We start from the raw sequence: 26304 nt of genomic DNA, 5'->3' as shown, positions 1-26304 counted from the left end.
CACGGCTCCCTGCTGCTCGAAGCTCACCTCCACATGTGGGTGGCAGCAGCACTTCTGGCATGCCAAAGGGCAGTCCTGCAGGGGACTTGAAGCAGAAACCTCATTAACCATAGCCAAGCAGGACTGGGAGGCCCTGTGTTAGCTGCTGAGCACAAGTGTGCTGCAGCATTTGCTCCCAGAAGTGAGGACTGCTCTAATCCCCACCCTGAGTGGGGGTTGGAGTGGGTTGAGAACTGGCTGACTGGCAGAGCACAGCGGGTCATCGTTGGTGGTGCAGAGTCTGGTTGGAGGCCTGTACTTAGTGGTGTCCCCCAGGGGTCCGTGCTGGGTCCGGTCTTGTTCAACATCTTCATCAATGACCTTGATGAGGGGATAGTGGCCACCCTCAGCAAGTTTGCTGACAATATGAAGCTGGGAGGAATGTCCGACATGCCTGAAGGCTGTGCTGCCATTCAGCAAGACCTGGACAGGCTGGAGAGTTGGGCAGTGTAAGAAACTGGATGAGGTTTAACAAAAGCAAGTGGAGAGTCTTGCGCCTAGGGAGGAATAACTGCATGCACCAGTACAGGCTGGGGGATGAGCTGCTAGAGTGGAGCTCTGCAGAGAGGAACCTGGGTGTCCTGGTGGATGACAGGTTGACAATGAGCCAGCAGTGTGCCCTGGTGCCAATGGCATCCTGTGATTCTTAAAAAGAGCGTGGTGAGCAGGTCAAGGGAAGTGATCCTCCCCCTTTACTCTGCCCTGGTGAGGCCTCATCTGGAATACTGTGTCCAGTTCTGGGCTCCCCAGTATAAAAAAAGACAGTGATCTCTTGGAAACAGTCCAGCGCAGGGCCACAAAGATGGTGAAGGGCCTGGAGGATCTCCCCTAAGAAGAAAGGCTAAGTGAACTGGATCTGTTCAGCCTTGAGAAAAGAAGACTGAGAGGGGACCTGATCCAGTTTTATAAATATCTGAGGTGTGGGGGACAAAGTGGTGAGGCCAGACCCTTTTCAGCAGTGTGTGGAGACAGGACAAGGGGGAACGGACAGAAACTGCAGCACAGGAGGTTCCGCACGAATGTGCACAAGAACTTTACGGTGAGGGTGACGGAGCACTGGCACAGCTGCACAGGGAGGGTGTGGAATCGTTTTCTCTGGAGATATTCAAGACCCACCTGGACGCCTACCTGTGCGACCTGGTGTAGGGAACCTGCTTTGGCAGGGGGTTGGATTCGATGATCTCCTGAGGTCCCTTCCAATCCCTACAATTCTGTGATTCTCACCCTGCTTGCTCACGTTCACCCCCACTCCTGCAGAGCTGCTCATGGAACCTTAGCCCCAAAGCTCTCCCCGCACACTGTCCCTGGCTGACCACTCACACAGCAGCAGAACCACTGAGGACTGGCCTGAGCTCTCCGCAGGTCCCACTGGAACCCCGTGCGTTAGCCCTTGGGGTCTGACCTCAGGACAGGACCACGCATGGCTCCCTGAGGGACCCCACACGCAGGACGTACATTCCCCAAGCTAAGCAGAAACTGCTTTCTCCTTTCACCCTCCCTCCCCCGTGCTCAGCAGCCCTAGCCGAGCCCCCCCGGCTCCGCGAGGCCGCTCCCCGTGCAGCCCCGCCGGGCCCCCATCCCCGGCCGCCTGCGCACGGCCATCCCGCCCCGCTCCGCCCCGCCCCGCCCCGCCCGGCTTCCGGGCCCGCTTGGTAGTGGGACAGAGGTAAAGGCGCTCGGCCGCAGACGGCGGCGGCGGCTGGGGGAGGTGAGCGGTGCCGGAGGGGGAGCAGCGCGGGGCCGGGTTGGCTCCGTGCCTCCTCGGGAAGGGCCCCGAGCCCATGTAAATATCGCCGTAGTGCGACGGCAGCGGCCTCGGGCCTCGCCTGGGCTCATCCCGTCCGGGGCAGCGGGGGCTCGGCCGCGTAACGGCTGCTCGGTGGGGTGGAGGTACGCGAGGGGTTTTGGTGTTCCCCATGGGCTCTGGGTGTAGCTGGGTGGGTCAGGGGCGAGCTGCTGGCGGCTCCAGAAGGAAAGGTGTCCTTTGAGTTTGCTAATGACATTAACTAAGACAGAAGTGATTGGTAGCCCTCTGTGTGTGCGCTTCCGAGGCTGCTGGCCAGGAGAATCCTCAGTCTGGGTGTTGTCCGTAGAGATTTTTGTGATGTAGGAAAGAGAAAGAAAAGAATAATGAGGTGACATGTTATTAATCTGTGACATCGTTAATACCGCGCTGCAGGTCTGCAACATGGAAAAGCAAGTGCTTGAGTCCTCTGAAGAGCGAACATTTCAATACCAAGATTCCCTGCCTCCACTGCCAGTACCTCTTCTGGATGAATCTTTAAGTAAATACCTTGACTCAGGTAATGTCTTAACAGTGGCGTGGTGTGTGTGCCTGGAACCAGGCTGGTCAGAGGATATTTTCCAAGTAACATTGACATGCAGCTTGTATCAACTGTCATGACTGAAGGTTGAGGAGGGGCGTGGAGTCTAGTCATGTTTGGAGCACAAAAGCTTTACCAGGTTCAAAACAGGAAACTGAGTGCCCAGAGCAGCTTGTATAAAAGCTCCCTCCTCTACCCTTTGTCTTCAGCATGGAAGGGAATTGAGTATATAGGATGGTTACTTTTTATTGTTTTGCCTTTTTTCCCCCTCCTGAGGGCTTTTTTTTTTTCCCCATAGCTGTGTCTAATAAAAAAATATTCTGGCCCATACAGGTTTTGTTTTGCATAATGACTTACTTGGCTCGTGTACTGACTGTGTTTGCACAGGATCTTTGTTTAAAAAAGTGATTTCATACTCCTTTTTTTGTAATTAATTTTTTTTTCTTAATGCTATTAATTGTAGAGCAATAGGAAAAAGCATCAGTAGGTATTTTCTTGATACTTTAAGTTGGGGAAATGTCTGTTTTGACAAGTCTAAAGAAAATAGTGTAAGAGAAATTTGATAAACTGGGGAGGATGAAGGTCCCCACTGTCTTCAGATTTCTTTCCTATGCTCCTTTAACCATTTTCAGAACTCAGGAGCCATTGAGCTTTTTGCTTGTCTGCTATATGTTACCATCCAACGTGGAATAGAGGGATGGTACCAGGAAAACCTGAAGTTCTGTCCCCAGCTGAAACTTGTTACACCATAGTTTCCTTTTCGCAAAACACAAATCCCTAAGTTCATCCTGTGCTTTTCCTATGCATATTAAAATATCTCCCATCAATGGAACAATTTATAGGTTTTCTTCATTGTTCCTAATGACATAACTTCTTTATCCAGAATGTTGAAATGGTGTTTTTAGAGGGGTGAGAGTTATGTCTCAACAAAATGCTTTTGTTTTGTTGTAACACGGATTAACTTAAATTGTGCTGTAATAGTAGTGAATGTGCAATAATAGAATTACCCTTCAGAGCTTAATTCTGTAAATCTGTCTGGCTTTCCAAGTTAATAAATAGCTCTCTCCTGGAATGGTGATACCTGACTGAATTTGTTTGCTTTTGTTTTCTGCTTCTGATCAGTGTTTTTGTAAATAACTTACCACATTTTTCCTCAACTGAAATTTTTTTTACCATGCTGAAGTTATCTACTTACTGGTCCTTGTACTTAAGCCATTCTGTATTTTTGATCCCTGTAATTGATCATCTTTAGTTCCTGTTCAAGTTGAACAAAAGTTAGTTTGGTGTTCTTTCAGTACTGTCTGCTGTAACTTCTTCATAGGAAAGCCTGGGAAGCGTGGAATGGATTAGTGAACAGTGAGGTGTATTGAGATCTGGCTGACTGACAAGAGCTCAGAAGGGTTGTGATCAGTGGCACAGAGTCTAGTGGAAGGCCTGTAGCTATTGGTGTTCCCAAGGAGTCAGTGTGGGGTCCAATTTTGTCTTCCTCTATGATCTTGAAGGGATAGAGTGCACTCTCAGCAAGCTTGTTGATGATACAAAACTGGGAGGAGTGGCTGACACACCAGAAGACTGTGCCGCCATTCAGCAAGACCTGGACAGACTGGAGAGTTGGGTGGAGAGAAACCTCACTGGAGTTCAACAGGAGGAGCGCAGGCTTCTTCAGAAGGATTTGGAACGTCCAAATGACCCTTTACAGTGCTCTGAATCATGTCTTGGGAACGCTTGTCCTGTGTTGGTCGGAGGAGGACCCTGGGCACTTAACATGAGTCAGTGCCTGGTGGTAAAGCACTTTATCTGTTTAAAGCCAGTCAACTGGAAAGGCTGGATCTCAGATGGTGCCTTATTCAGAGCTTTACAGTAGCTCTCTCTGCTTTGGATTTGGAATGATTAACTTCCTTTTGAAGAAAGGAAAGAAGTTGGATGTAACCACATTATTTAGCCTTTCAGCTCAGGTGAAGTTTTGACTCAAGAAGCTTTGACTCGGTTCAAGAGTGTGAAAACCCTAAGCCTCAGCCTTCTATAAAGATTCCTTAACTATCCAACTGAAGCAGTCTTTCTTGGGATGTTTACTGTCCATGGGTGGAGCTGATGTCTATTCAGAAGTGAGGACAAGATAAATGTGTCCAGAGAAAGCGATGACAGATTTTTCACTGAAGTCTACTGAGTGAAGGCCTGAGTTTTGTTCCTTCCTTCTATTGCCTTTCCTTTCTACATTTGATTGAATTGCTTTTAAATGGAAAGGGGTCCGTGATCATAGAGTCGTTTAAGTTGGAAGGGTTAATCTAGATCAGATCACTGTGAAAAGATTGTTAACAGTTTGCTCAGCTGTTGCTTAGCAGTGTTTTGAATACCTGCAATACTGGGGATTCCACAATCTCCCTGTGCAGTCTGTTTGATCACCCTCAATTACTGGGGAAGGAGGAGAAACAAAAACAAGCAAACAAACCCCACCATCAACAAATAAATCCTCATATTTTTCTTGTCAGAAGTTTCCTGTATTGCAGCTTGAGTCCATTTTTCTCTCGTTCTATTCCTGTGTATCTGGGATGAGTCTTGTTTTCTTTTGCTTTGCATTTCCATTTGCATTCTCTTTGTAAGCTGAACAGACTTGGTTCTTGGCCTCATCTGATCATCATGTCCCCCTGTCCCCTAGGCATCTTGGTTACCCCTCAAATAGCACCTAAGCTGTCCATGTTATTACTTTTCCATGGAACCGATAAAATATCAATAAGACTTTCATTGTACTGTTGTTGACTGGCATAAGAAGGCCAGGATGTAGCTGAAAAGGGTCTTTGCTTTTCTCCTTAAGATAGGTAATGCATAATACTGAAATTCCTTTTAAGATGACCATAAAAATGAAATTATTTTGAAAAGAAGAAAGGAAGACTTAGCCTTGGTGGAGGAGAATCAGCAGAGGGGATACTAAAAGAAATTGGGCATGAATAACTTAAAGGGATTTGATGGAACGTGTTTGTGATTGCTGAGGGAGCTGTCCTTTGTCACTGAGATACTGGATCATCTTTGGAGGATCATTTTAACTGGAGAGTGATCCTGAGGACTGGAAAAAAGCAAGTGCCACCACTGCTCAAGAAGGAGGACATGGGGAACTGCAGATCAGTCACCCTCACCATCATCCCTGGAAGGTAGCAAATAATCCCGAAAACACTTCCAAACATATGAAGGACAAGGAGGTGACTGGGAGTAGTCAGCGTGGATTAATGAAGAGGTTATCAGGTTGATAAGCATGATTTCCTTTTTCCTTTTATGATGAGATGACTGTTGTGCAATTTGGTATGCTACTTGTATATAGAAATCTTGTATAGAGCTTTCTTAGCACAGGAAGCTAAATTTGCCAAAGCCTAAGGGTGCATGTAGGCTGTTGAACTTCTGAGTGGGTAGAAGCAAGCTCAAACTGAAATATAAGAAAGACTCCATTGTGCAGATTCAGCTGCTCTGAGAATAGGAGAAATCAGCATGCCTAGAAACGATGATGGGAGCCAACCCAGAGCAGAAAGACCTCCAGCCCTAGTATGGTTGTTACAGACTACTGGATGAGGGGTTGGGGGTATACAGTGTAAGAACATAATTGTCATATGTCAACATAAATTGCTTTTGGTACACCTAAAGCTTTAGTGGCTTCATAGGTTAACTGGTAACGTATGGCTTAGATAGTGAACAGTCAGGTGAACTTAAGACTCAGCTGCTGGGGTCAAAGGTTTACGATCCACAGCACACATACCAGATATAGGCGAGTCCTGTATCCTTATACCAGCTGACTTTCAATGCTTCTGGGACTTTGGTCTGCCTGACCTAGTATAAGGTGTTCCTGTTCCTGGCATGGGGTTTGCGCTTGGTTGTCTTTAGAGATCCCTTCCAACCCAAGCCATTTTATGTTGGAACTGAGTGCAGTGTCCATTTGTGGGCTCACTAGGATAATTGAGACATGCAAATGAAGGAGCAAGCATGGTGTAGGGCCATGAAGGTGATTAAGGGTTCATTTATCTGTGATGTTATTGATCAGCCTGGAGAGGATGCCTGAAGGACTCTGCAAAGTGTATAAATACCTGCTGGTGGTGGGTAAGGAAGACAGAGCCAGATTCTTTGCAGTGGTGCTCAGTGAGAGAGCAAGAGGCAGTGGGCACAAACTAGAATTCAAGACACTCCATTTAAACATAGGAAAACTTATTTTACTGTGAGGATGGTTGAGCACTGGAGTAGATTTCTATTGGGGAGGCTGTAGAGTCTCCATCTGTGGGGATTTTCAGACTCCAGTAAAGCCCTGAGTAGCCTGCTGTAGCTGACCCAGCTGAGCTGGGGTGTTCTTCTAGGTGGTCTCCTAAGTTCCCTTCAAACTTCAGCTTCATGGTTCTGTGCAGAAGAAAAAAGTGGTTGGAGGCAAGCAGTCATATCTGTTGGGATGTAGCAGTGGGACCTTGCCCTGCTGATACTCACTTGTTTCTCCCCAGAGCTAATTAGAGATGGTGCAGGTATTTGTTTAGTTTTTAGTAACTCTATCCTTCCTCATTTCTCGTTAATGGTAAGTTTATCACTAGCAAGACAGACAAGGAAGTAACTGGCAGTAGTGTCCAGCAGCCTCAAATATGAATCAGACCTCACTGTTTAGGCATTGAGTGAGCAGAACTGCCACACCCCCATTCTGTTGGCCAGTGACTTGCCAATCTAAGTATATAAATAATCTAGTGTATAACATATTATTTTTAAGAAAATGGTGAGATGCTCCTGTATACAAACTGACGTCAGCAGTGCTTGCTGCTGGGCATTGGTATCATTGCCTTCATCAAAAAGCCTCTTAAAAATCTTTTTATCATGACAAATTCTGCAATTGTTTACAAGGAATTTTAAAACATAAAAACTGGGTAGCACTGCCATTGTTATAGGAGAATCGATGAGTACAGTGCTTGTAGTCTGTGAATAGGCTTGAATATAAAAGTAGGTAGCTTATAGTTGGTGCAGTAAGGTGACAAACATTCTCATACGTTCCCGTTGAATTCAGCTGGTGGAAGTACAGAACTTTATAGTATTTCCAGCTAGAGTTTAAAACATATTGGATTTAGTTATCTGTTAAACATTTCAGATTTTCAGCAATTATTCCATTTACCAATGCCTGAATTTATTTAAAAATACGAACATATGTCAGTATTAGAACACACTGTGATTTATTTCTAGCTTTTACAAGGTGTTGTGTCCACTCCTTGTCCCTCAAAAATGTATGTTTTAGACAAGTACATTTTGAGTATTTTCATCTATTCCTCTGCCTTTGGATATCTGAATTGTGGAATAAATCTCAGTATGCAGTTGTTTTTTAAACACGTTCCCTTTTTACAGTGAAACCATTTCTAAATCAAGAAGAATATCAAAGAACCGAGGAGATTGTTAAAAGATTTGAAAATGGGATTGGCAGAGAATTGCATCAGAAATTATTGGAAAGAGCTAAAACCAGAAGGAATTGGGTGCGTATTTAGATATGTAAGAAATCCTTACTGAAGCAAAAAATTCACCTTATTCCTTAGTTTGGTATGTGTGTTACCATATCTGCCTTGCTCGGATGGAAGGTATCAGTATCTCTTTGGAGAACAAATGAGTTGGTGGTTGGCATTTAATTTTGAGAAGCACTTAGCTATGATTTTTTTTAATCTCAGGGTCTTCCCTGTGTCTGCCACTTGTCCTACAGATGTGAACATGCTTATGTGTGTGTGATTTTTTTTTCAACATGGGGTGGATAAGTTCCCTTACTAAAATGTTATTTACTTTTTTTACTTTATATTGAATTTTATTTCAAGTGCTTGAAAAGAAGAGCTAGGTGTGACATTAGCATCAGCATTACTTTTTGAACTACTGTCCTGCCTATTATTATTAGAACTACTGCCCTATTATGTAGGAGCTACTGCTCAAAATATTAAAAAATAAACAAAAATTGCACAGATCAGGCAGTGATTATTAGAGAATTAATGTCTGAAAATTATTCTGACTAAACATTTTTCATTTCCAGCTGGAGGAGTGGTGGCTGAATGTGGCTTATCTTGATCTTCGCATATCAACACAGATAAACTGTAACATGGGAGGCCCTGGTCCCTATATTGAACACTACTGGCCACCCAAAGAAGGCACTCAGATAGAGAGAGCATGCATAAATATATGGCACACCCTGAAGTACTGGGAGCTACTACGAGCGTAAGACTTTTAAGAAGAAATCATTGTTTCTAAATAATAATGATCTATGTGTACTTCGGTAGTGGAAATATGTTTATTGGCCTAAGTTCTTCGCAGTAAGACATCGGCTTGTCTTACTTTGGTTTACTTGAATAATTATCATCCATTGTGCATAATTTGGTGCATGTCTTTTAGAGAGAAAGTGCCTATAGAGAGATCTGGGAATGCTGTTCTGGACATGAGCCAATTTCGAATGCTCTTTAACACTTGCAAGGTTCCTGGCCTTACCAGAGACTCACTCTGCAACTATTTTAAGACTGGTAAGTAAATGCAGATTGTGGGTTAATGTAAGCAAATGAGTTTGTATTGTGGTGCTAACCAAGCAGTCAATTTAGCCATCAAATGCTTCTTCAAAAACTAAATCAGGTGCTGCTTGTTGAGTGCTTATATAAGGAACCAATCTAATCCACTGGTTACTTTTACTTGGTACAATATTTAGTCCTTTCTAAATAAGGTTAAAAAGATTCTGCCTCAGTTTGTATGCTACCAACCTGATGCATGTTAGAAGTGTGAGCACGTTAAGAAATGGAAAAAGAAAAATTCCGTGTGTTACAAATGTGAGTGGATTAGATACATTATTTGGAACTTCAGCATCATTTGTAATGGTCTTTTACTTTAGATTGCTTTTCTGGAGTGTGTTCCTGAATATTCTGTTGGAATAATTCTTAGGTATTTTTCTATTACAGAGTGTTTCTTGACTTAGTCAGGTCTTATTTTCAGTACTCTGGAAATTCTTGAAGCTGTTCTCATAAGTTTCTGACATCTTGGTTGCATGGTCAAGAGGTGGACTATAAGTGTAATGTTCTTATTAGTCCTCCATTGGTATGTACTGCAGTGTCGGCAACCAGCTAACTGAAGTCATAACACCCTCTGACCATCTGATGACTCTAGAGGTGTTCAGGTGTGCTGCTCTGATCATGGGAGATATGAATTCCTACAAGACTCAGCAATTGAGTTATTTGATAGAAGCTCCACAGGAAATCTGTAAGGAAGTCTATGTGCCACAGAAAGTATAGAGAAAATGCAAAGTTGAAGGCAAGTTTTGTGGGCTTTTCTTAGGGTTACCGTTTGAAGACTCAAATACCAAAAGTAGAAAAAACATTCAAACTGTGGAAATTCAATGCAATGATCACACTTAATGAACAGAGGTAGGATCTTGGGGATACACAAGTAATTCACATCCCTTTTTTTTCCCCCTTAAAATAGTACAAGAGCTTTATTTAACTGTATTGCATATGTTATTTTTTGTCATACACAGCAGGTGAAATCCATTTCCATGTAGATTGTCTGCCTCCAGGGGAAACTCTTAGTCCAATTAGTTACCATTGTTCTGTGTGGTTCATGGAATAATACATATACCTCTAGGAAAGGATTTGGGTTTTCCAGATATTCAGGTATATAAGAGAAGCAGAGGAATTGCTGTCTGGAGAGAGATTTGTGTCTCTCCCTTGGCTACAGAGGGAACTGACACAATCTATAAACGCGTAAAGTAAGATTTAGGATGCTTAGGGTTTGTCAGGTAATGTCAGGTTGCAGTCAAAGACCACACTAAAATGATCCCAAGTGACTTTGATCAGTGGTGTGTAGAGAGTTGTTTGGTTTGCCTTGCAGCAGAAACCTTAATGAGAACATGAGAGCTCATAGATTTTGGTGTGTTGAGTATGGCCCTCAACTGCAGTGGGAGGTCAGATACAATTCTTGATTAACTTCCAGACTTTATTCTACCTCTTGCTTTAGACAGCTTAGGTTCATAGGTTCATTAGGTTGGAAAGGACCTACAAGATCCTCTAGTCCAACCATCCTCCTATCACTATCCCTAACCACTGAACTACTAAATCAAGTCCCTTAGTACTTCATCTAAATGCTTCTTGAACAGCTACATTTAGGAGGATCAAAAATATCCCCAAACTGATGTAATCTCTTCTGACTTTTATTATGTTGGGTTTAATGTTTGTGATCTGTGAAAATGAGGTTTATATTAAATGGTGAATTCCCTGTTCTGTAATGTCCTTGATCAGATACATACTGAGTTATATTATGTACTTTTAATAGAGCCACAAACGTGATGCATAAAGGCCTCATGGTTCAGTTAAATATTTGTGGACAAAGTAGTGTATGTTTCTTCTTTGTCTTGTGGCAGAGTACAGTGGCTCAGTTTCAGAAAAGTTCATGATGCTTCCTGCCTACTTCTTACACTGCCTGTTTTTTAAACAGAACAAAACTTAATGCAAGAGAAAAATGCTTAAATCAGCTTTCAGTAACTAACACTTGTTTCAGCAGAGGGTGTTTCTGCTGACAAAAAATGCATGGGTGAATTAGATTTACTGCTAAGTAATAACAGTGACTTAAACTAGTTAATAACAGTGAAGGTTATGTACTTGTATAGATTTTGAGTCCTTAAAACTTCAGAATTGTAGTAAGATTATGCAGTCAGTCACTAGCTTCCTAATGCATTCCCCTTTTTAACTCTATGAAGTCTCCCTCATTTTGGAAAAAAAAAAAAAAAAAGAATCTGTAGGACTTGCTGAGCAGTTTATATGTCACTCATTTTCTCCCTAGCACTGGATTTTCATGTTTTGTTCTGCTTTGTTTCAGTGGCTGAAGGTGAATGCCCATCTCACTTAGTAGTCCTGTGTCGAGGCCGAGTGTTTGCATTTGATGCTATACATGAAGGCAACATGCTGACTCCTCCAGAGATTTCCAGGTTTTCAAACTACTTTGTTTCAAATACTGTGTTCTGTTTGAGCATGTACTAAAGGCAGTCTCTTTTTCTTTCCCTCTCACCCTAAGGAAGTAGGGCTGAGAGAGCCTGCAGCTGAAGAGCAAGATTTTGGTAGATTTTGGGTTAGCAGATGGTGTCTTCTTGCCATGAATCATGGTGATATACTTCTGTAGTACCCCCATAGAACATCATGCAAAAGGCCTCAGTGAAGATGTTTCAGGAGGATATGTCATGTATGTGTGAAGCTTCTTGACCAAGGAATTATCAGGATTATAAGTAACATCATTTGTTTGAGGACCAGTCCTCCTTGGTCTTGTTGCTGCTTTATACTACCGCTGTCCTGATTACACTGCAGTCCTAACAGAGTGGGGGGGCTGGATTTCCTGTTGTTGAGTTCAGCAGCATCAGAAATCTTAGTATAGACTGGCTTTGTTTACTGGAGAGCAGAGCAGCTATATATTGCTTGCATTTCTTGTCTTTTCACCAGGGGAGGAATGACTGTGTCTTTAAGTTGTAGTTCTAAGCTGCTGCAGAGGAGCAGAGAGAAAGTCTTGCTCTTTAATAGCTTTCAATAGTGGCACTTAATGGGAAAGAGTGCCAGAACTAAGGACAGGCTAGATGAGTGTCTTCAGTCATAAAGAAACTATTCAAGTTACAGATGTTTACCTGGAACAGTATGGTGGGGGGAAAAAAAGAATTTGCAAACTAAAAGTTAGCTCTGTGATCACATGTGTATGTGTTGATTCCTGCTGAGACAGCTTCATTTAACCCTTTTGGATTATATTCTTGTACAGAAGTACAGGATGATCACGATTGATGGTTATTTGGTTAATTGATGGTTAACAGCTGGGCTACATTATCTTAGTTTCTCAAATGGACAGTGCAAGGAAAAGGTAGGAAGAGAAGCACTGTTGTGTAACTGAGTCTCTCCATTCAAGGTATGCAGTAGTTTCTGGTCTGCTATAAGCTTCTGACTTTTTGTTCAGTGTTGCCGTTGTATCCAGCTGGTTTTATGAAGGCTGCAAAGCTGCAGTACTGCTGACATTTGCTGCTCAGGAAAGTTTGATCTACACTGTTGAAGTCTTAAATCCAATTTTAAGTACATCTATTGCACTTTAAGGTCATAATTGGTTGCATGTAGGTCTGTACTAAGCTGGTGGCTACAATTGGAGCTAACCATTAGTGACTGAAAACAAAGCAGGCTTCCAGCTGCCTTTAGTATCTGGCTTGTATTCCTTACATTTCACATCAGCTTGTGAGTGTGGAACAAAAAAAAAAAAAAAAAAGAAAAAGGGTGATTTTGATCCAACCTCTGTATATTGTTTGTTAACTTTAGTTTTTGAAATCTTCTTAAAGGCAACTTACATACATCCAGAATAGATGCCACAGTGAACCAGATGGACCAGGACTGCCAGCCTTAACAAGCAATGAAAGGACGAAATGGGCAGAGGTTGGAATACTTTGAGTTTTTTTTCCTTCATAAAAGCAATGTGATCACTGGAAAGACATCATTTCACTTAGCTCTGTTATTTCTTGCTTTCTAGATACGAGAGTATTTAATTAGCCTGGATCCAAAGAACCTCGCTCATCTTGAAAAAATTCAGCAAAGTTTGTTTGTGGTCAGCCTGGATGATGCTAGTCCCCATGCCACTCCTGAGGACTACACAGAGGTAGCTGAGGATTTTTGATCATTCCTACCTGCTCTGTATTTTTTCTTTTTGTGCACGTGCTCTTTCTGTGATGTTTCTTCACCATGTTAGTGAAGATTTGGTTCAGGTACTAAAGGTTGGCAATGTGTGTGGTGGTTTTGGAAACCCACAGAGTGTACTTTTTGCTTTAGATCACGAGGCTGGGACTGGCAGGTGATCCAACTGTGCGCTGGGGAGATAAGTCCTACAATAGCATATTCTTCTCCAATGGAACCTCGAGTGCATTCTGTGATGTAAGTTTGAGAAAAAAAATTTCACATAATAACCTTTTTGAGTATTTACTTAAGCTCTCTCTTTCAGAGTGTTAAATGCTTAATGAGTTCCTTTTTAGTGTAGTCTTGCATTTTGCCTGGCAGGTTTCCAAAGCCAGTTTGTTTTTACAGTGTTGGATATTGCACTGTACTTGAATTAAGGGCATGAGTTCTGAAATCGTAATCTTACAAACTATTTAATGAGGGAGTTCCAAAGTAAAAACAGATAATAAAATTGCACAGAGGCTTAAAATGAGCTCTTCCTGTTGGACAGTATGGTTTTAAACTTGAATTATTTTTATACTTAAGTACATGGGAGAGCCTACATCCTGCGTAAAATCTGCTTCTCTGTAGCAATGCTGTAGTGGCTGTCTAGCTGCAGAGCAGTCAGAACAGTGAGAGAACTGGCATTAGTTGTTGCAGAAGTGTTGTAGAACTGGAAAAACAAGTACAACGCTGTGCAGCAGTGCTCTTAGTCTGGGGGGGGGAATAAGTAGGACAGGGATTAAAAATAAAAAAAATTGATCCTCTTGCAGTCATGCAAATAATGTACTGCCTTGTCCTGGTTGATTACAGCATTCTCCTTTTGATGCCATGGCTTTAATCACCATGTTATCTTCTGCCGAACAAAAGATTATTGAAAATGAGGGAAAATGGAAGGTATGTGTTCTTTAAACTTCCAGCTATACCAGTTAATGTATTTTGTGTTGTTTTTTTTTAATGGATAACTGTTTTCTTTCTTTCTTTGCCTGCTCCCAGGGATCAGATAAAGTGAGGGATATTCCATGGCCAGAGGAACTTGTATTCACAGTAGACCAAAAAATTATAGATGAAATTGGACAAACTAAAGAAATGTATTATGAGAAGGTGGGATTTCTTGCTGCTTCTCCTAATTGTCACTGATTTTTTTTCATTGCATTTGTTCATTGTTAATTCTTCATTCCAGAGAATGAGTGAATATGTTATTGATGAGTTGGTGAATTGTGATTTAACCATGGTTACGTTTGTGCCCTTGTTTTACACTGAATGTCTTGTGGAGCAAACTGAGCTGTGATATTCGAAGTTGCTTGATTTGTGTGTTTTTTTTCCTCCTGTGGTTTGCCAGGTATCTGACCTGCAACTAGCATGTTATGCCTTTACATCCTTTGGCAAAGCATTGATTAAGAAGAGGAAGCTTCATCCTGATACATTTGTGCAGCTTGCCCTTCAGCTGGCTTATTACAAGTGTCACGGCCGGTAAGAAAAGCTCATTACACAGATTAGGGATGAAAAAGTAGATTATTGAATAAAGGCATAGATCTGAAGATACAACACGGTGGCCTTGCAGTGCCTCTGTGTAACTCACTCTAGTGATAAAAAGAACGAAGTAAGGTTTTGCTTACTTCAAATGCTGTATAGGGCCTTCTTTTTTGCTGCTGAAGTTGAAGGGGCTTTTGCTCTTGACTTCTAACAACTGTCTTTGTGACCCATGGGATCACGTGTGTACATAACTGTGGCAGACAGCAACCCATGAAAACACGGATTTGTGCTGCACTATGTGAATAGTAGGTTAAATACCAAACTTGAGTGGGTCAGGACTCTTCAATGCTGAGCAGTTGTTCAGGTGGAGAAGAAATCTTTACCTGCAGCAAATGATTAAAAATATTGGTCTTCCAAACTTGTGAAAAGCCTCAAGTCTCACTTCAGCACAATTAGAAAGTCAAGGCAAAATAATAGAAAGTGACTCTGCAGAAGCTTGGCTCAGCATTTTTGTGATATTTTAATTTGTATGATTGGGAAGAGACAGCATTCTTCCTTGTACTGGAGTTTCCAAATTGCTCTGCTAACTATTCTAGATGGCGCCTTGTACAAGTCATTACTGGCAAGTATTGTTTGCTGCAGAAGAGAGTTTCATCATGATCATATGCTGCTTAATCACTGCAGGTGCCAGTATCTCAGGAAGCCAGATGTCATTTGCTAAATGCTGGAGTAAATGATTTGACTAAAAAAACCCTCATAAGTTTGTTTGAAGCATGGTGGTATGTTGCAGTGAAATTGTGTATTAAATGGTGGGATAGGACTGAGGACACTTATTTAAAGTATCACTTAATCTTTGAAGGATTGGATGATTCCTTTGATAGAAATATGTGGTGAGACTGAATTTTGCATAGAGGGTACCAGCTCTAATATAATTAAGCTACATCTGCACTTAGCAGAAAATAGGCATGATGACCCAAATTTTTTAAGGTGGAAATACAGCACTGGCACTTCCTCAGTCATCTGTCTCATATAAAAGCTTGCAGAGCTCCTCTGGCTCCTTTGTGGTTCCTTTTCAGACACACACAATTAAAATAAATAAATAAACTAGGGTCCTACTGATGCTTGTAACTGAGCTGGATGGATAGGATATTTCACAGAACGTGTTTTTCTTTTTTGTTTCTTTCTTTTTCCTTGGAGAGAGAGCGAGTAGTTTTGTTAAGTTAATGAGATCCTCTTCCTTTCTTTTTCTTCTTAGCCCGGGCTGCTGTTACGAAACCGCCATGACCAGGCGTTTCTATCACGGCCGCACAGAGACCATAAGACCGTGTACCATGGAAGCAGTGCAGTGGTGCAAATCCATGTTGGATCACTCTGCTAGTGTAAGTATGGACCCCCTACCTACATCGTAGTATATGTAGAAGGCCTGTCATCTTAATTGCTAACCATTTGTTTTATTACGGTCCCATTAATGAGGGCTGGCTTGTTTCCAGCGTGACAGATTTGGAATGCTGAGGTTGCTTGAGGTCTGACTGTGGTCGTTGTGACAGAGGTGAGCTGTCACAAATGGGCTTGTTTAGATATTGTTTTTTCTGTTCTATTTTACGCTTCAGTTTCAGGTCTGTCTTGAGTGATATTCACTCTGATTTTTATACCTCAGAAAGTAACTACCTTGGAACAGCTATATTCTGCTGTGGAGAGGTTCTCTTGTTTTAATATCAAGTGAAATGGGGAAATGTTAATCTAATTGAGTCTGGGAGCAAGAATAAAATCTGCTTGTTGTCCCATTGGCGACAGGGATGTGTTCCAGAGTTTGCCTGAGCAGCTCTGCCAGGGACCTTTTCCCAGCAAATGCCCCACAGTCCCTTGCTGGCAGCAAATTTCATGCTGCTCTTGCCAAGTGAAAGCTGTACAAAAACTTGCTCTGTTGTCCTCACTGCACATTTCTTAGAGTCTGAGGAATGAAGCAAGAAGAGGGCTCTGAAACAAAGAGCTACATGTTTGTAAGGAAATTCAGCAGTTCTATATTGTTCTATTATTCTGTACTGAGAAACATACAGGAATATAACAGAAATAATCTATGTGTGAATGAAAATTTCTTCTCAGGAAGAGTGATGGCAGTGCATTGGAACACGCTGCCTGGGGAGGGACTTGGGATGGTGGGAATGGGTGAGGGGTTGATGGTTGGACTTGATGATCTTACAAGTCTTTTCCAACCTTAATGATTCTGTGCTGTCTTCTTAGTGCTGTTGTGGTATTTCCGTGTGTAATAACATTGTTGGGGTCTTTAAAAAGCATTAAATATCTTCAATGGCATTGAAATCAAGATGCTCAGAAGTTGAATTTTAAAGTAAACAAGCCCCCATGAATTTAGGTACTTTGGATGAAAATCCATGTATGTCATGTTTTCTGCTGCCTGCAGTGAGCTCAGTAGCAAGGCTTCTGTCCAAATGGAGTGGCTGTGGTTCACATTCAGTGCTGCCACCTCATGAGGATAAAGGAGTTGTTAAAGTACTAGCAAGATAAGTACAAGCCCTTGGGTATCTAAAGTGTTTCCCTAGGCCTCTTTTACCAAAACATACATCTGTGTTCTGTTCTCTCTCTCTTTAACGTGTAAGTTTCTATTTAATACAGGCATAAAAATCACACAATGACAGGCAGGACTACTGTCGTGGAAGTAAACATTCAATCAGCAGAGGAAAGTAGGGAATGCAGTTGGCATCTGTGTGTGTTTCAATTAGAGAGACAAGATATGATTCACACTGGTTATTTTTTTGTTTTTTTTCCATGCTGACAGCCAGAGCTGTGAAAAGCTCACGTGTTTCCTAAATAAGTGGTACTGTAGGAGAATTTTGGGTTACATTTCTGTAGTTCACAATGTTTGCTTTGCATTGCTTCAGCTTGTGTGGGGGAGAGTGTGAGGTTTGGAATATTGTTCCATACAGAAGTGACCCAGATAGCAGAACAGAGATGCAGGGAACAAACGAGTAAGTGGTTGTGAGAAGGGAATTTGGTTCTGATGTACCTTTCAATTCCTCTGTTTTCTTCTATTGCTAGAAACTGTGAAAGGGAAGAACTTGCTGATCTGTGTCTGCTGACGTGTTACTCATCTGGAATGTTTTTTCTCTTGTTTCTTAACTCATTTCCCCCTCCTTTGTTCAGAGCTATGAACGCCTGCGGCTGATGCACGTGGCATTTGCGAAGCACAATAGAATGAGGAAAGATTGTGAGAACGGAAGAGGTACTTGGGAATAACAAATCATTTATTTCCTTGTGGGTGAAAAGGGAACAGTGCACTCATGTTTTCTATCTTCTTGTTTTCAACTGCATTAAAAACTGCCCATCAGCATTTTAGATTTAAACAGTTTGAGAGTAGCTAAAGACTGGGCCTCGTGCCTTCCTTCTGCCCTAAAGACCTGTTCACTTTAAATATTAATGTACTGTTTTCTGCCAGAGAGCCACTTTCACTATGCAAAACTCCTCCTGTCTGCAGAAACAGCTTTCTTGGGTTTTGCTTTCTGCTGTGTATGTGCTCGGTTTGTACCACGTAGCTCGTTGCATTTGGGCTCAGTGGTGCGAGCTCAAAGTGATGACTGCATCTTAGGCCGTGCTTTTGGGAAGTGCTTTTGTATTCTGCAGTATGAATCTATTTTTTTTAAAATTGGTCTCTGTCACTTTATCTGTCCTTCAGCTGCTTTTCGAGCTTCAGAACTGAAAAAGCAGAAAACCAAGCAATGCTGCTGTTAATGATGCAGAACTTGCATTTCTTCTGACAGGATTTGATCGTCATCTCCTGGGTCTCCTTCTCATAGCACAGGAGCAGGGACTGCCAGTGCCAGAACTCTTTGTGGACCCTGCCTTCACAGCCAGGTAGCTGGTGGCCTTGTCCTGTGGGGCAGTTGTATCCCTTGATACCAAAGACTTGCTTGGTTACACTGTCCTGAAGTGTGATGATTTCTTGATCTGCACGATAAAATTCACTTTTGTGATGTTTTACAGTGGAGGAGGTGGGAACTTTGTTCTTTCAACTAGTCTGACCGGATACACCAGGTTTAGTGGATGCGCGCTCCCTATGGTGCATCACGGCTACGGCTTTTTTTATGCAATCAGAGATGACAGGTAAGGACAGCAGTTCATTTTGGACATGGTTCTGACTGTGTCATGATGGGAAAGGCAGCAAGCAACTAGAATGGGGTTAGGAAAAGATGAACAGAAAAGGTTGAGAAGTGAGATAAAGGAGAAAAGAGGCACTGAGATTCTGGAAGGCAGAAGTGGAAGGAGGGACAGATGGTGGAGGTGAAGTGAGAAGATACTGACAAGGAGCAGAAAGCAGAGAGTGAGGAAGTCGAGAAGAGGAACTGCAGGAGATACCTTTAAAATAAGCATTCTTCTTAGTGATGATTGACTGCAGCGATGTTTGTAAAAAAAAAAAAACCAACAAAACAAACTTTGGCTTGTTTACCTTATGGGCAACAATTACTGCTTGTTCAGCAAATTAAGTAAATCACTTCAAATGCAGTGCACTGAGATAACCTACTTTGTTTTTTTTCATGCTTGGTTATTTTGGATGGCTTGTGTCTAAAGCTAACTGCAGATTTCATAGCAGGTTGGGTTCAGTTTGAGCATACAAACCAATGCACTTTCACTATTGCTCTGTTAAAATAAAGGTTTAATTGAGATTTAATGGGTAAATAGAAAGTACTTAAACCTTGAATTAGTTGCAGAGAAGAAATTAGAAGTATTTTCAGAGTGATGTCACTGTATGTGTAGATACCCTGTTTCAGGATCTGCAAACACTGTCACTACTGAAGGCCCCAGGGATCTGAATCTCTGTATCTTCTGAGTGTGGAGACAGCATGTTTATCTGCTAGTTTCTGATTCAGAGCTTGTTGATGATTTGACATCTCAGAACAGCTTATGTAACGTGTCCAAGCCCGTGACAATTAAGAGTGATAACTTCACTGCTTTCTGTGTTGACAGGATTGTTGTTTTGTGTTCTTCCTGGAAGTCGTGCCCGGAGACCTGTGCTGAAGTGCTGTGCAGAACTTTATTCCAGTGTTTTCAGGACATGCTGCAGTTAACAGTTACAGCTCAGTTATAAAACTGCTGATGATACAAAAGAGCCTTTGCAAGTTCCCAAGTTAGTTGTAGTACTTATAAATGAAACTCTGTGTAAGAGAACTATTGTATTCAAGCTAAGACTTGTAATAATCTGCATGAAGTCTTCCTCTTTTGGTGGGCTCTACACTGATCAATGTAGCCATCTGCAACAGCAATGCAAGAGGTAGTATCTGCTGAATGCAGAACTATGCAATATGATATGCCTCAACAATGCAAACACACTTCTGAGTAACACAGTGTTGGACATGGAGAACTTCTGGGAGATTTACCTTTATGATCTCAGTAGTAGCATATAGAATACACTTTGTAGTCTAATGGCACCGTTTGTGCCAGTGCAGCACTTAACTGTGTGCTTGGGAGTAACCACACTATTGTCTTAGGTGGCCGTGCTGCTGTCTGTAGTGGTTTATGAACGGCCGCATGGGGGCAGCCCTTCTATATGCTGTTTTCTAAATCCTTTCCTTTTTGCTACCCAGATTGCATACAGTAAATGTTGCATCTCTGTATTGGGATGTTCCCACTGCGTTTATAACATGAGCACTACAATGTGAAGTATTTTGAATCACAGTAATAAAGACAGAGAGTAGCAAATTAATTCAAAATGCTTTGGAGTTTACATCATCTTGTGAGCTGTGAATTTCTCTGCTGCTTCACACTAGTAATACACAATAACAGAAAGCACTGACTGCAGTTTGAGATTCTCAGGATTTTTTATTCTTCTGCTTGGGCAGCTTTTAACTTTCTTCTCTCAAGAAATAAAATTAGTCAAAAAATCAGTGTTGTATTTGATGTGTGGATGGGTGCTGCTGTGTTTCTGCATATTGCTATTCATTTTCTGTGTGGAATCTTTTTTAAGGTTCTTTTGGTTGCCTATTGGCATCTATTTCACTGTCATAGTTCTCACTTTCTGGAGGGTAGAGGGAGAGAAGAACGCTGCTTCAACGTATAGTTGCAATGATCCCATAGAGAAAACTGAGTCCTGAACAGCAATAACTTTTTCACCCCTTTGTTCACTAGTGCCCTATTTAAGAGCCTCCTGCCATGGACCTGGGCAGTGTGTTTCCATTCATGCTAGGGAGCATCTGTGCATACCTCTGCCCTCAACCCCTCTCTGTATAAACAGCAGAGCTGAGTGGCAGCAGTGCTCTGCTCATACTGCTATGAGACAGAGTGGGCTGTCAGCACCTGGGGGGCTGCTCTTTGCTGGGCTTCTCCTAATCACACGATAACTTTTAATTGGAACAGCTGTGAATTTTGGTGTTGACAGAAGAACAATCAAAGAACATTAGGTTCTTAAATAACTGAGGCACATTTTCTTTATTAGTTGTGGGATTTAAGGAAGCTATTTACAGGATTTTAACAAAACGGAAAGTACTGAAATACCCTAAATAGTTTCATATAAAATACTGAACCAGCTGTACAGCTGTGCTTTAGCCACAGATGCTGCCCATTGTCATACGGTGCGAGGCCCACTTTGAACATTGACCAGTGAATAGTAGAAGCCTTTTTCAGCCAGGAGCTGCTGATGAGTCCCTTGCTCTATGACCTTGCCGTTCTGGATCACGGCAATCTTGTCAGCATTCTGGATTGTGGACAGGCGGTGAGCTATCACGATGCAGGTGCGGCCTTCTCTGGCTTTATCCAGTGCTTCTTGGACCACCTGTGCAATGAACAGACAAAAAAGCAAACTGGAATCAAGTACAGCTGCTCTTTCCCCCTGTGGTGCAGTCTGGGGGCACCTATTGGGTTATCTGTAGTGCAGCGAATAGTAAGGTGACATTTCTATGGCCTTGGAGGAAGTGACTTCTGAGCTTCCAAGTTTAAATTTATCCTGCAATGAAAAATTTACACCTGCTGACTGCTGAATTCCCTGTTTGTACAGGCGGGGTGGGCAACAGAGGACAGGCAGCGTATTTATATAAGAAAAATATTTTTGCTGTGTTGGTAATGTATTATTTCTAAAGGTTATGTACACCTTCTCAAATTCCTGTCTCATTTTTCCTTGCCCCCTGCCTTATATCATTGTCTCATGCTTCTCTTCATTGTGCAGTTGGTCTGTGCCCGAAATGCAGTGAGAAGCTGAGGTACTACTGAAAGCTGCAGGGGAGAGGTCAGGCAGTCCGCGTGGGGGAGTTTCTCTGCCCCTCCCTGAGACCAGGCTATGCCATGGTCCCATGCTTGCCTGACATTCTGGAAGTCCTCCAACTGCAGCCCAGCGGAGGCTGCTTACAGCAGCTACCCAAATGCCTGTTATTCATGAGGCACATTTTGGCTTGATATGTGCATAAAGAAAAAAATACAAAACTCTACCAGTTGGAGCTCTAACACAGGGGTGAGCAAATCCCAGCCCAAGATGCCCAGCCAGCTTGCACATAGCAGTTCCTGCTCGCAGAGCCAACGTACCTTTTCGCTCTCTGTATCCAGTGCAGAGGTGGCCTCGTCCAGCAGCAGGATGCGGGGCTGCCGAACCAGAGCTCGGGCAATGGCGATGCGCTGCTTCTGTCCGCCAGACAGCTGGGCTCCTTTGTCTCCCACACACGTGTTGTATTTCTAAATAAAGAAACGAAGCGTAAATGTGGACTTGATCCTGTTAGGATGACACCTCAGCTGCATTTCCACACAGGGACAATTCTAGGCAGTTGCTTCCCAAGTCATGGGGCAGGTGAGGGTGAGCAGCCCCCATTTGTCGATGTTCTTGACTGTCCACTATGTAAACAAATGTACATCTTGCATCAAGAGCTTGCAGGGAAAACCCATGTCTACTAAACCTGTGGGAACTCATTGCTTCATATATATCTCTGTGTTTTCCACACAAGTAAGGAGATAGACAGGCATTGACTTCATCCTATTGAGCAGCAGCTGGAAGGTGCTCTGCCTGCATGCCTGCAGCAGTTCTCACTGGGACGCCAACAGGTCAGCATCTGGGATCTTTCCCCATCATTATTACAACCAAAACTGCTTTTCCCTTCAGGGTGGCAAAAAGACCCACCATACCCAACACTTGACTTATCAGAGCAGGTGTAACAATGGGGAAATAGTATAAACAGTAAAGCAAGAGAACAAAGTGGTTAGAAGATGATGTCTTTCTGCCTGGTTTCACAAGCCAGCTCTGGGAGTGACTTTATACACCTGGCCAGTGAAGTGTCTGTTGGAAAAAGGAGGGTTGGAGCAGAGCTCTGGGGCTGCCTTAGCATTTTCCTATCAATTTCACTTAACTGGAGGAAAGCACCATCTCCTTTTCCAGCACTTCTTTCTATGTCTTCCACTATCCCACACAGTGCATCTAAAACTTGCCCAAGTACCAATACCAACTAGGCTATTATTTAACTGACACTGCTCCCGCAGAGATGAAGGCCCCTCCAATTCAGGCATTACTCAATTCCAGTGCTGCTGATGCCTACAACAACTGGCACTGCCTAGATCTCAAATACAAACCAAACAAATGTGAATCTCAAATTCAGCAAATGGTGAAAAAACAAAATATATTTACCAGGTATTTCCTTAGAAAAACACAGATGTAGGCTCTTCTTCCCCCCATTTGCAAGTTGATAATGAAGGCCTAATTACCTTTGGTAGTGATTCAATGAAGGAATGAATGTTGGCTGCTTTTGCTGCGCTAACAATTTCCTCATGTGGCACCTCCCGACTGTTGTCCCCATACGCAATGTTTTCAGCAATGGTGCAGTCGAACAGGGTTGGCTCTTGTGAGACAATACCGATCTGAGCTCTCAGCCATTGGATGTTTAGCGTCTTTGTATTTTGGCCATCCAGAAGCTAAAAGGTCAGAAAGAAGATACTACGATCACAGTACTTTATCTGTAGCTTTATTATTATTATTGTTAAACACATATTTTGATTTTTTATCTAGCAACATTGTGGCCTTTAGCAGCCAGGGCATTTCATGCCCTCAGTCTGTTTTCTTACACACTCCCATGCAGCAGCAGAGATGGGCAGATGAATGTTACAGCTTATCTACATTTGCCATCAGTAGAATCTCATCACAAGTCTCTACAAACCGAGACAAACTCCAGCTACACGAAGCCATTTCACTGCTCCCTACTTGTTTGTCACCCCATCTACAAGAGCTGGCACGGATCTACTTTATCTGCAAACTTGCTATCACTGCTACAGACATTTGGTAGTGCAGTGGTGACAGACAGAAATATCTATTTCAGAAACAGAAAGAAAATCCATACCACCTAGTGTTTCTACTCCCTTTATTAGCAGCTTTTTCCCATCTCTGTTTTCCTAATCCAGAAGTCAGATGTCCTGGCTTCTCAAATGACTTTAATGGGGGACTGTAATGGACCTAATCCCATAACTGAATATCATCTTTATGCCTCAGGGAGAAGTCTTCTACCACCATTAGCTTGTGTAAAATGAGAAATGTGTGAAACTCAGAAGTATCTGCATTGGAGCCCCTTCTCTTCACGTATTGCACTTATCTGGACATCAGTAGCCACAGTTCTATGCTTAACTGTCTCTGTTAGAGGGATGACTTATTCTGTACAAAACATCAATCCGTATTTCTGCTTTATCATTATGATTCCCATCTAAAGGGGAACTAATGAGTCAGATGCTTCAAGACCCAAGAACGGACCTTGCAGATTTATTTTTTCCCCTCCATTTTCTCTTTACTCAGTTTGTACCTGATATATGATAATGTGATAAAGTTCAGTGTCTAACCTAAGTGCTGCTGTTAGAGAAATTGCTGCTGCAGGAAAAAAACCTAGCTGTGGCACTACATCGATGAACTAATTAGTCTGGAACTTGACCCTGAGCTGAAAGCAGGGCTTGTCTTACACTATTCCTCTTCCTGTAGCTAGAGCTACCCAGATCTGACATTAGCATCCCTGTCTCACATTCAGGAGAAGAAGGGCTGTGTTTGTGAGCAACTTTGCAGCCACAGCTTCCTGGACTACAAGAAATCATGGTGCACTGAGGTGACTTGCATGCTATTAATAGCAGTAGAAGGATATGAGTATAATTATTGTATAGGTATAGTACCAATAAACCCAGAAATTTTTAACAACTCTTTCAGGACCTGTGTGTGTCTACCCAGAGTGTCTTAATTACCTTTTTTTGTTTTGTTTTTCAAACGTAATTATGAGGCAGTAAAGAGTTGGGAAAGTGTAAGATCTGCTCTTTCCAGCCACAGCAGATGCCATGCACATCTGTGCAGCCTCTCCCTGAGGTTGGAATGGATAAGTAGAAGACCCAGAGTGTGTTTATTTGAGATGGTTTCATGAATCTTGAAAATAAGCTGTCAGTCACAGATTAAAATGGATTTTGTCAGCAGTGCTGCCTTCAGAATGGATCAGTTGTCAAGACATGTGTATGCTATGGTAAGGGTGGTGATCATAGATTTCTACAGAACAGAACAGAAATGAGGTGAGAGAGTCTGCTTAATGCCCTTTACATTTAGAACAGGCCTAAGCCCTTACAAATGTACATTTGTATCCTTTTCCTTTCTGTTTGTTAAAGCACACGCTCGGCATTAAAAACAAAGGAACAAGGAAATCTCTTCAGCAAATAGTGCTCAGATACAACATAAAGAAGGGGCCGATGTTACACATCATAACCTGCACTGATCTATCTAAAAATATTTCCAGTGATTTCTAGCAATTAGAACAAAACTGAACTGCCATGGTACTGGTTCTGTCTCCTGTCAGGCCAATGTGACAGCTTTCCCCTACTGGACCTATTCTGAGTAACTCAAAACAGCACGCTTTCACCATGACTGAATACAGAATATTGAAAATCCACGTGTTCTTGCCTTTACTTAAAAATAAAATTAAAAAATAATGTAGAAATGTCAACAAAAGTGAGTAGTTATACTAGCAAATACTTAAGGAGATTTAGAAGAAAAAATATCAAATAAATTACATTAGTAGAATTCATTAAACATGTATTATGTTTTAACATTAACAGGGAACACTTACCACTTCTCCACTGAGCGGATCATAGAATCTCTCAAGCAGCTGAACAACAGTGCTCTTTCCACAGCCACTGCTACCAACAAGGGCCAGAGTTTGTCCTTTTTCTACTTCAATGTTCAAGCCTTGGAGCACTTCAACCTCTGGGCGGCTTGGGTACTTAAATGCCACGTCTTTGAATGAGATGTTTCCACCAAAGATTTTCTGAGCAAAATGGTAGGATTAGATGAAATGTTTTTAGGACAATCTAGTGGATGTAAAAACTACTGTGTAACAGATAATACAAGTCAAAGAAAAGCATTTCTAAGAGAACAGTGGGCATTTTAGAGATCAATGGCCATTTTTCCAATGAATCAGACCCTTTTTTTTTCTCCCTAGAAATTAACATGCAGTGAACAGCTGTTAGAAAAATACGAATGCTTCTCTAGATACTCTACAAGTATATTTTAATTAAAATCCTATGCCACAAGCATAATCATTCCACTTAAAGATTTACTTCCAGTTAATTTACTATAAAACAGGTATTTGTGATGTGGATGTTGCCCACACAAGAAGTAACTTAGTTGGTATAAATGATCATACATAAAAAGAAAACACATACTCATGCAAGTGACTGATCAACATTTCAGCTTAAATTTATATTTCATGAGACATCATGGCTAGTCCCCCTAAAACATGTCTGTATATAGAGGCAAGTGTGTATGTATATATAGATACATACGTATGTATGCA

At 42.1% G+C, this 26304-nt stretch overlaps 2 protein-coding genes across 2 annotated transcripts in view; one reads left to right on the top strand and one right to left on the bottom strand.

The window, feature by feature from the left end:
- Positions 1–1962: 1962 nt before the first annotated feature.
- Positions 1963–20238, top strand: CROT (carnitine O-octanoyltransferase). Its single transcript, XM_065731302.1, has 16 exons — positions 1963–2342; positions 7713–7837; positions 8377–8558; positions 8733–8857; positions 11193–11301; positions 12676–12769; positions 12864–12989; positions 13160–13261; positions 13856–13939; positions 14039–14146; positions 14385–14515; positions 15774–15897; positions 17678–17756; positions 18292–18385; positions 18515–18634; positions 19496–20238. Exons 1-16 carry the CDS (start codon positions 2180–2182, stop codon positions 19614–19616), a joined length of 1887 nt encoding a protein of 628 aa, XP_065587374.1. The 5' UTR covers positions 1963–2179; the 3' UTR covers positions 19617–20238.
- Positions 20239–21053: 815 nt separating this feature from the next.
- Positions 21054–26304, bottom strand: part of LOC136045441 (phosphatidylcholine translocator ABCB4-like) — a 42750-nt gene continuing 37499 nt past the window's right edge. Inside the window, exons 25-28 of the mRNA XM_065731303.1 lie at positions 25579–25776; positions 23204–23410; positions 22040–22186; positions 21054–21296 (exon numbers count right to left, since the gene is read on the bottom strand). Of these exons, the coding sequence (XP_065587375.1) occupies positions 21090–21296; positions 22040–22186; positions 23204–23410; positions 25579–25776 (759 nt within the window). The 3' untranslated portion in view covers positions 21054–21089. The remainder of the gene's footprint in view (positions 21297–22039; positions 22187–23203; positions 23411–25578; positions 25777–26304) is intronic.

Source organism: Cyrtonyx montezumae, unplaced genomic scaffold, assembly GCF_038088225.1.
Source record: "Cyrtonyx montezumae isolate F1298 unplaced genomic scaffold, pur_monq_1.0 scaffold_14, whole genome shotgun sequence".
Taxonomy (NCBI): Eukaryota; Metazoa; Chordata; class Aves; order Galliformes; family Odontophoridae; genus Cyrtonyx; species Cyrtonyx montezumae.
The sequence above is the reverse complement of the archived record's forward strand: the minus strand, read 5'-3'. Positions and strand labels throughout refer to the sequence as shown.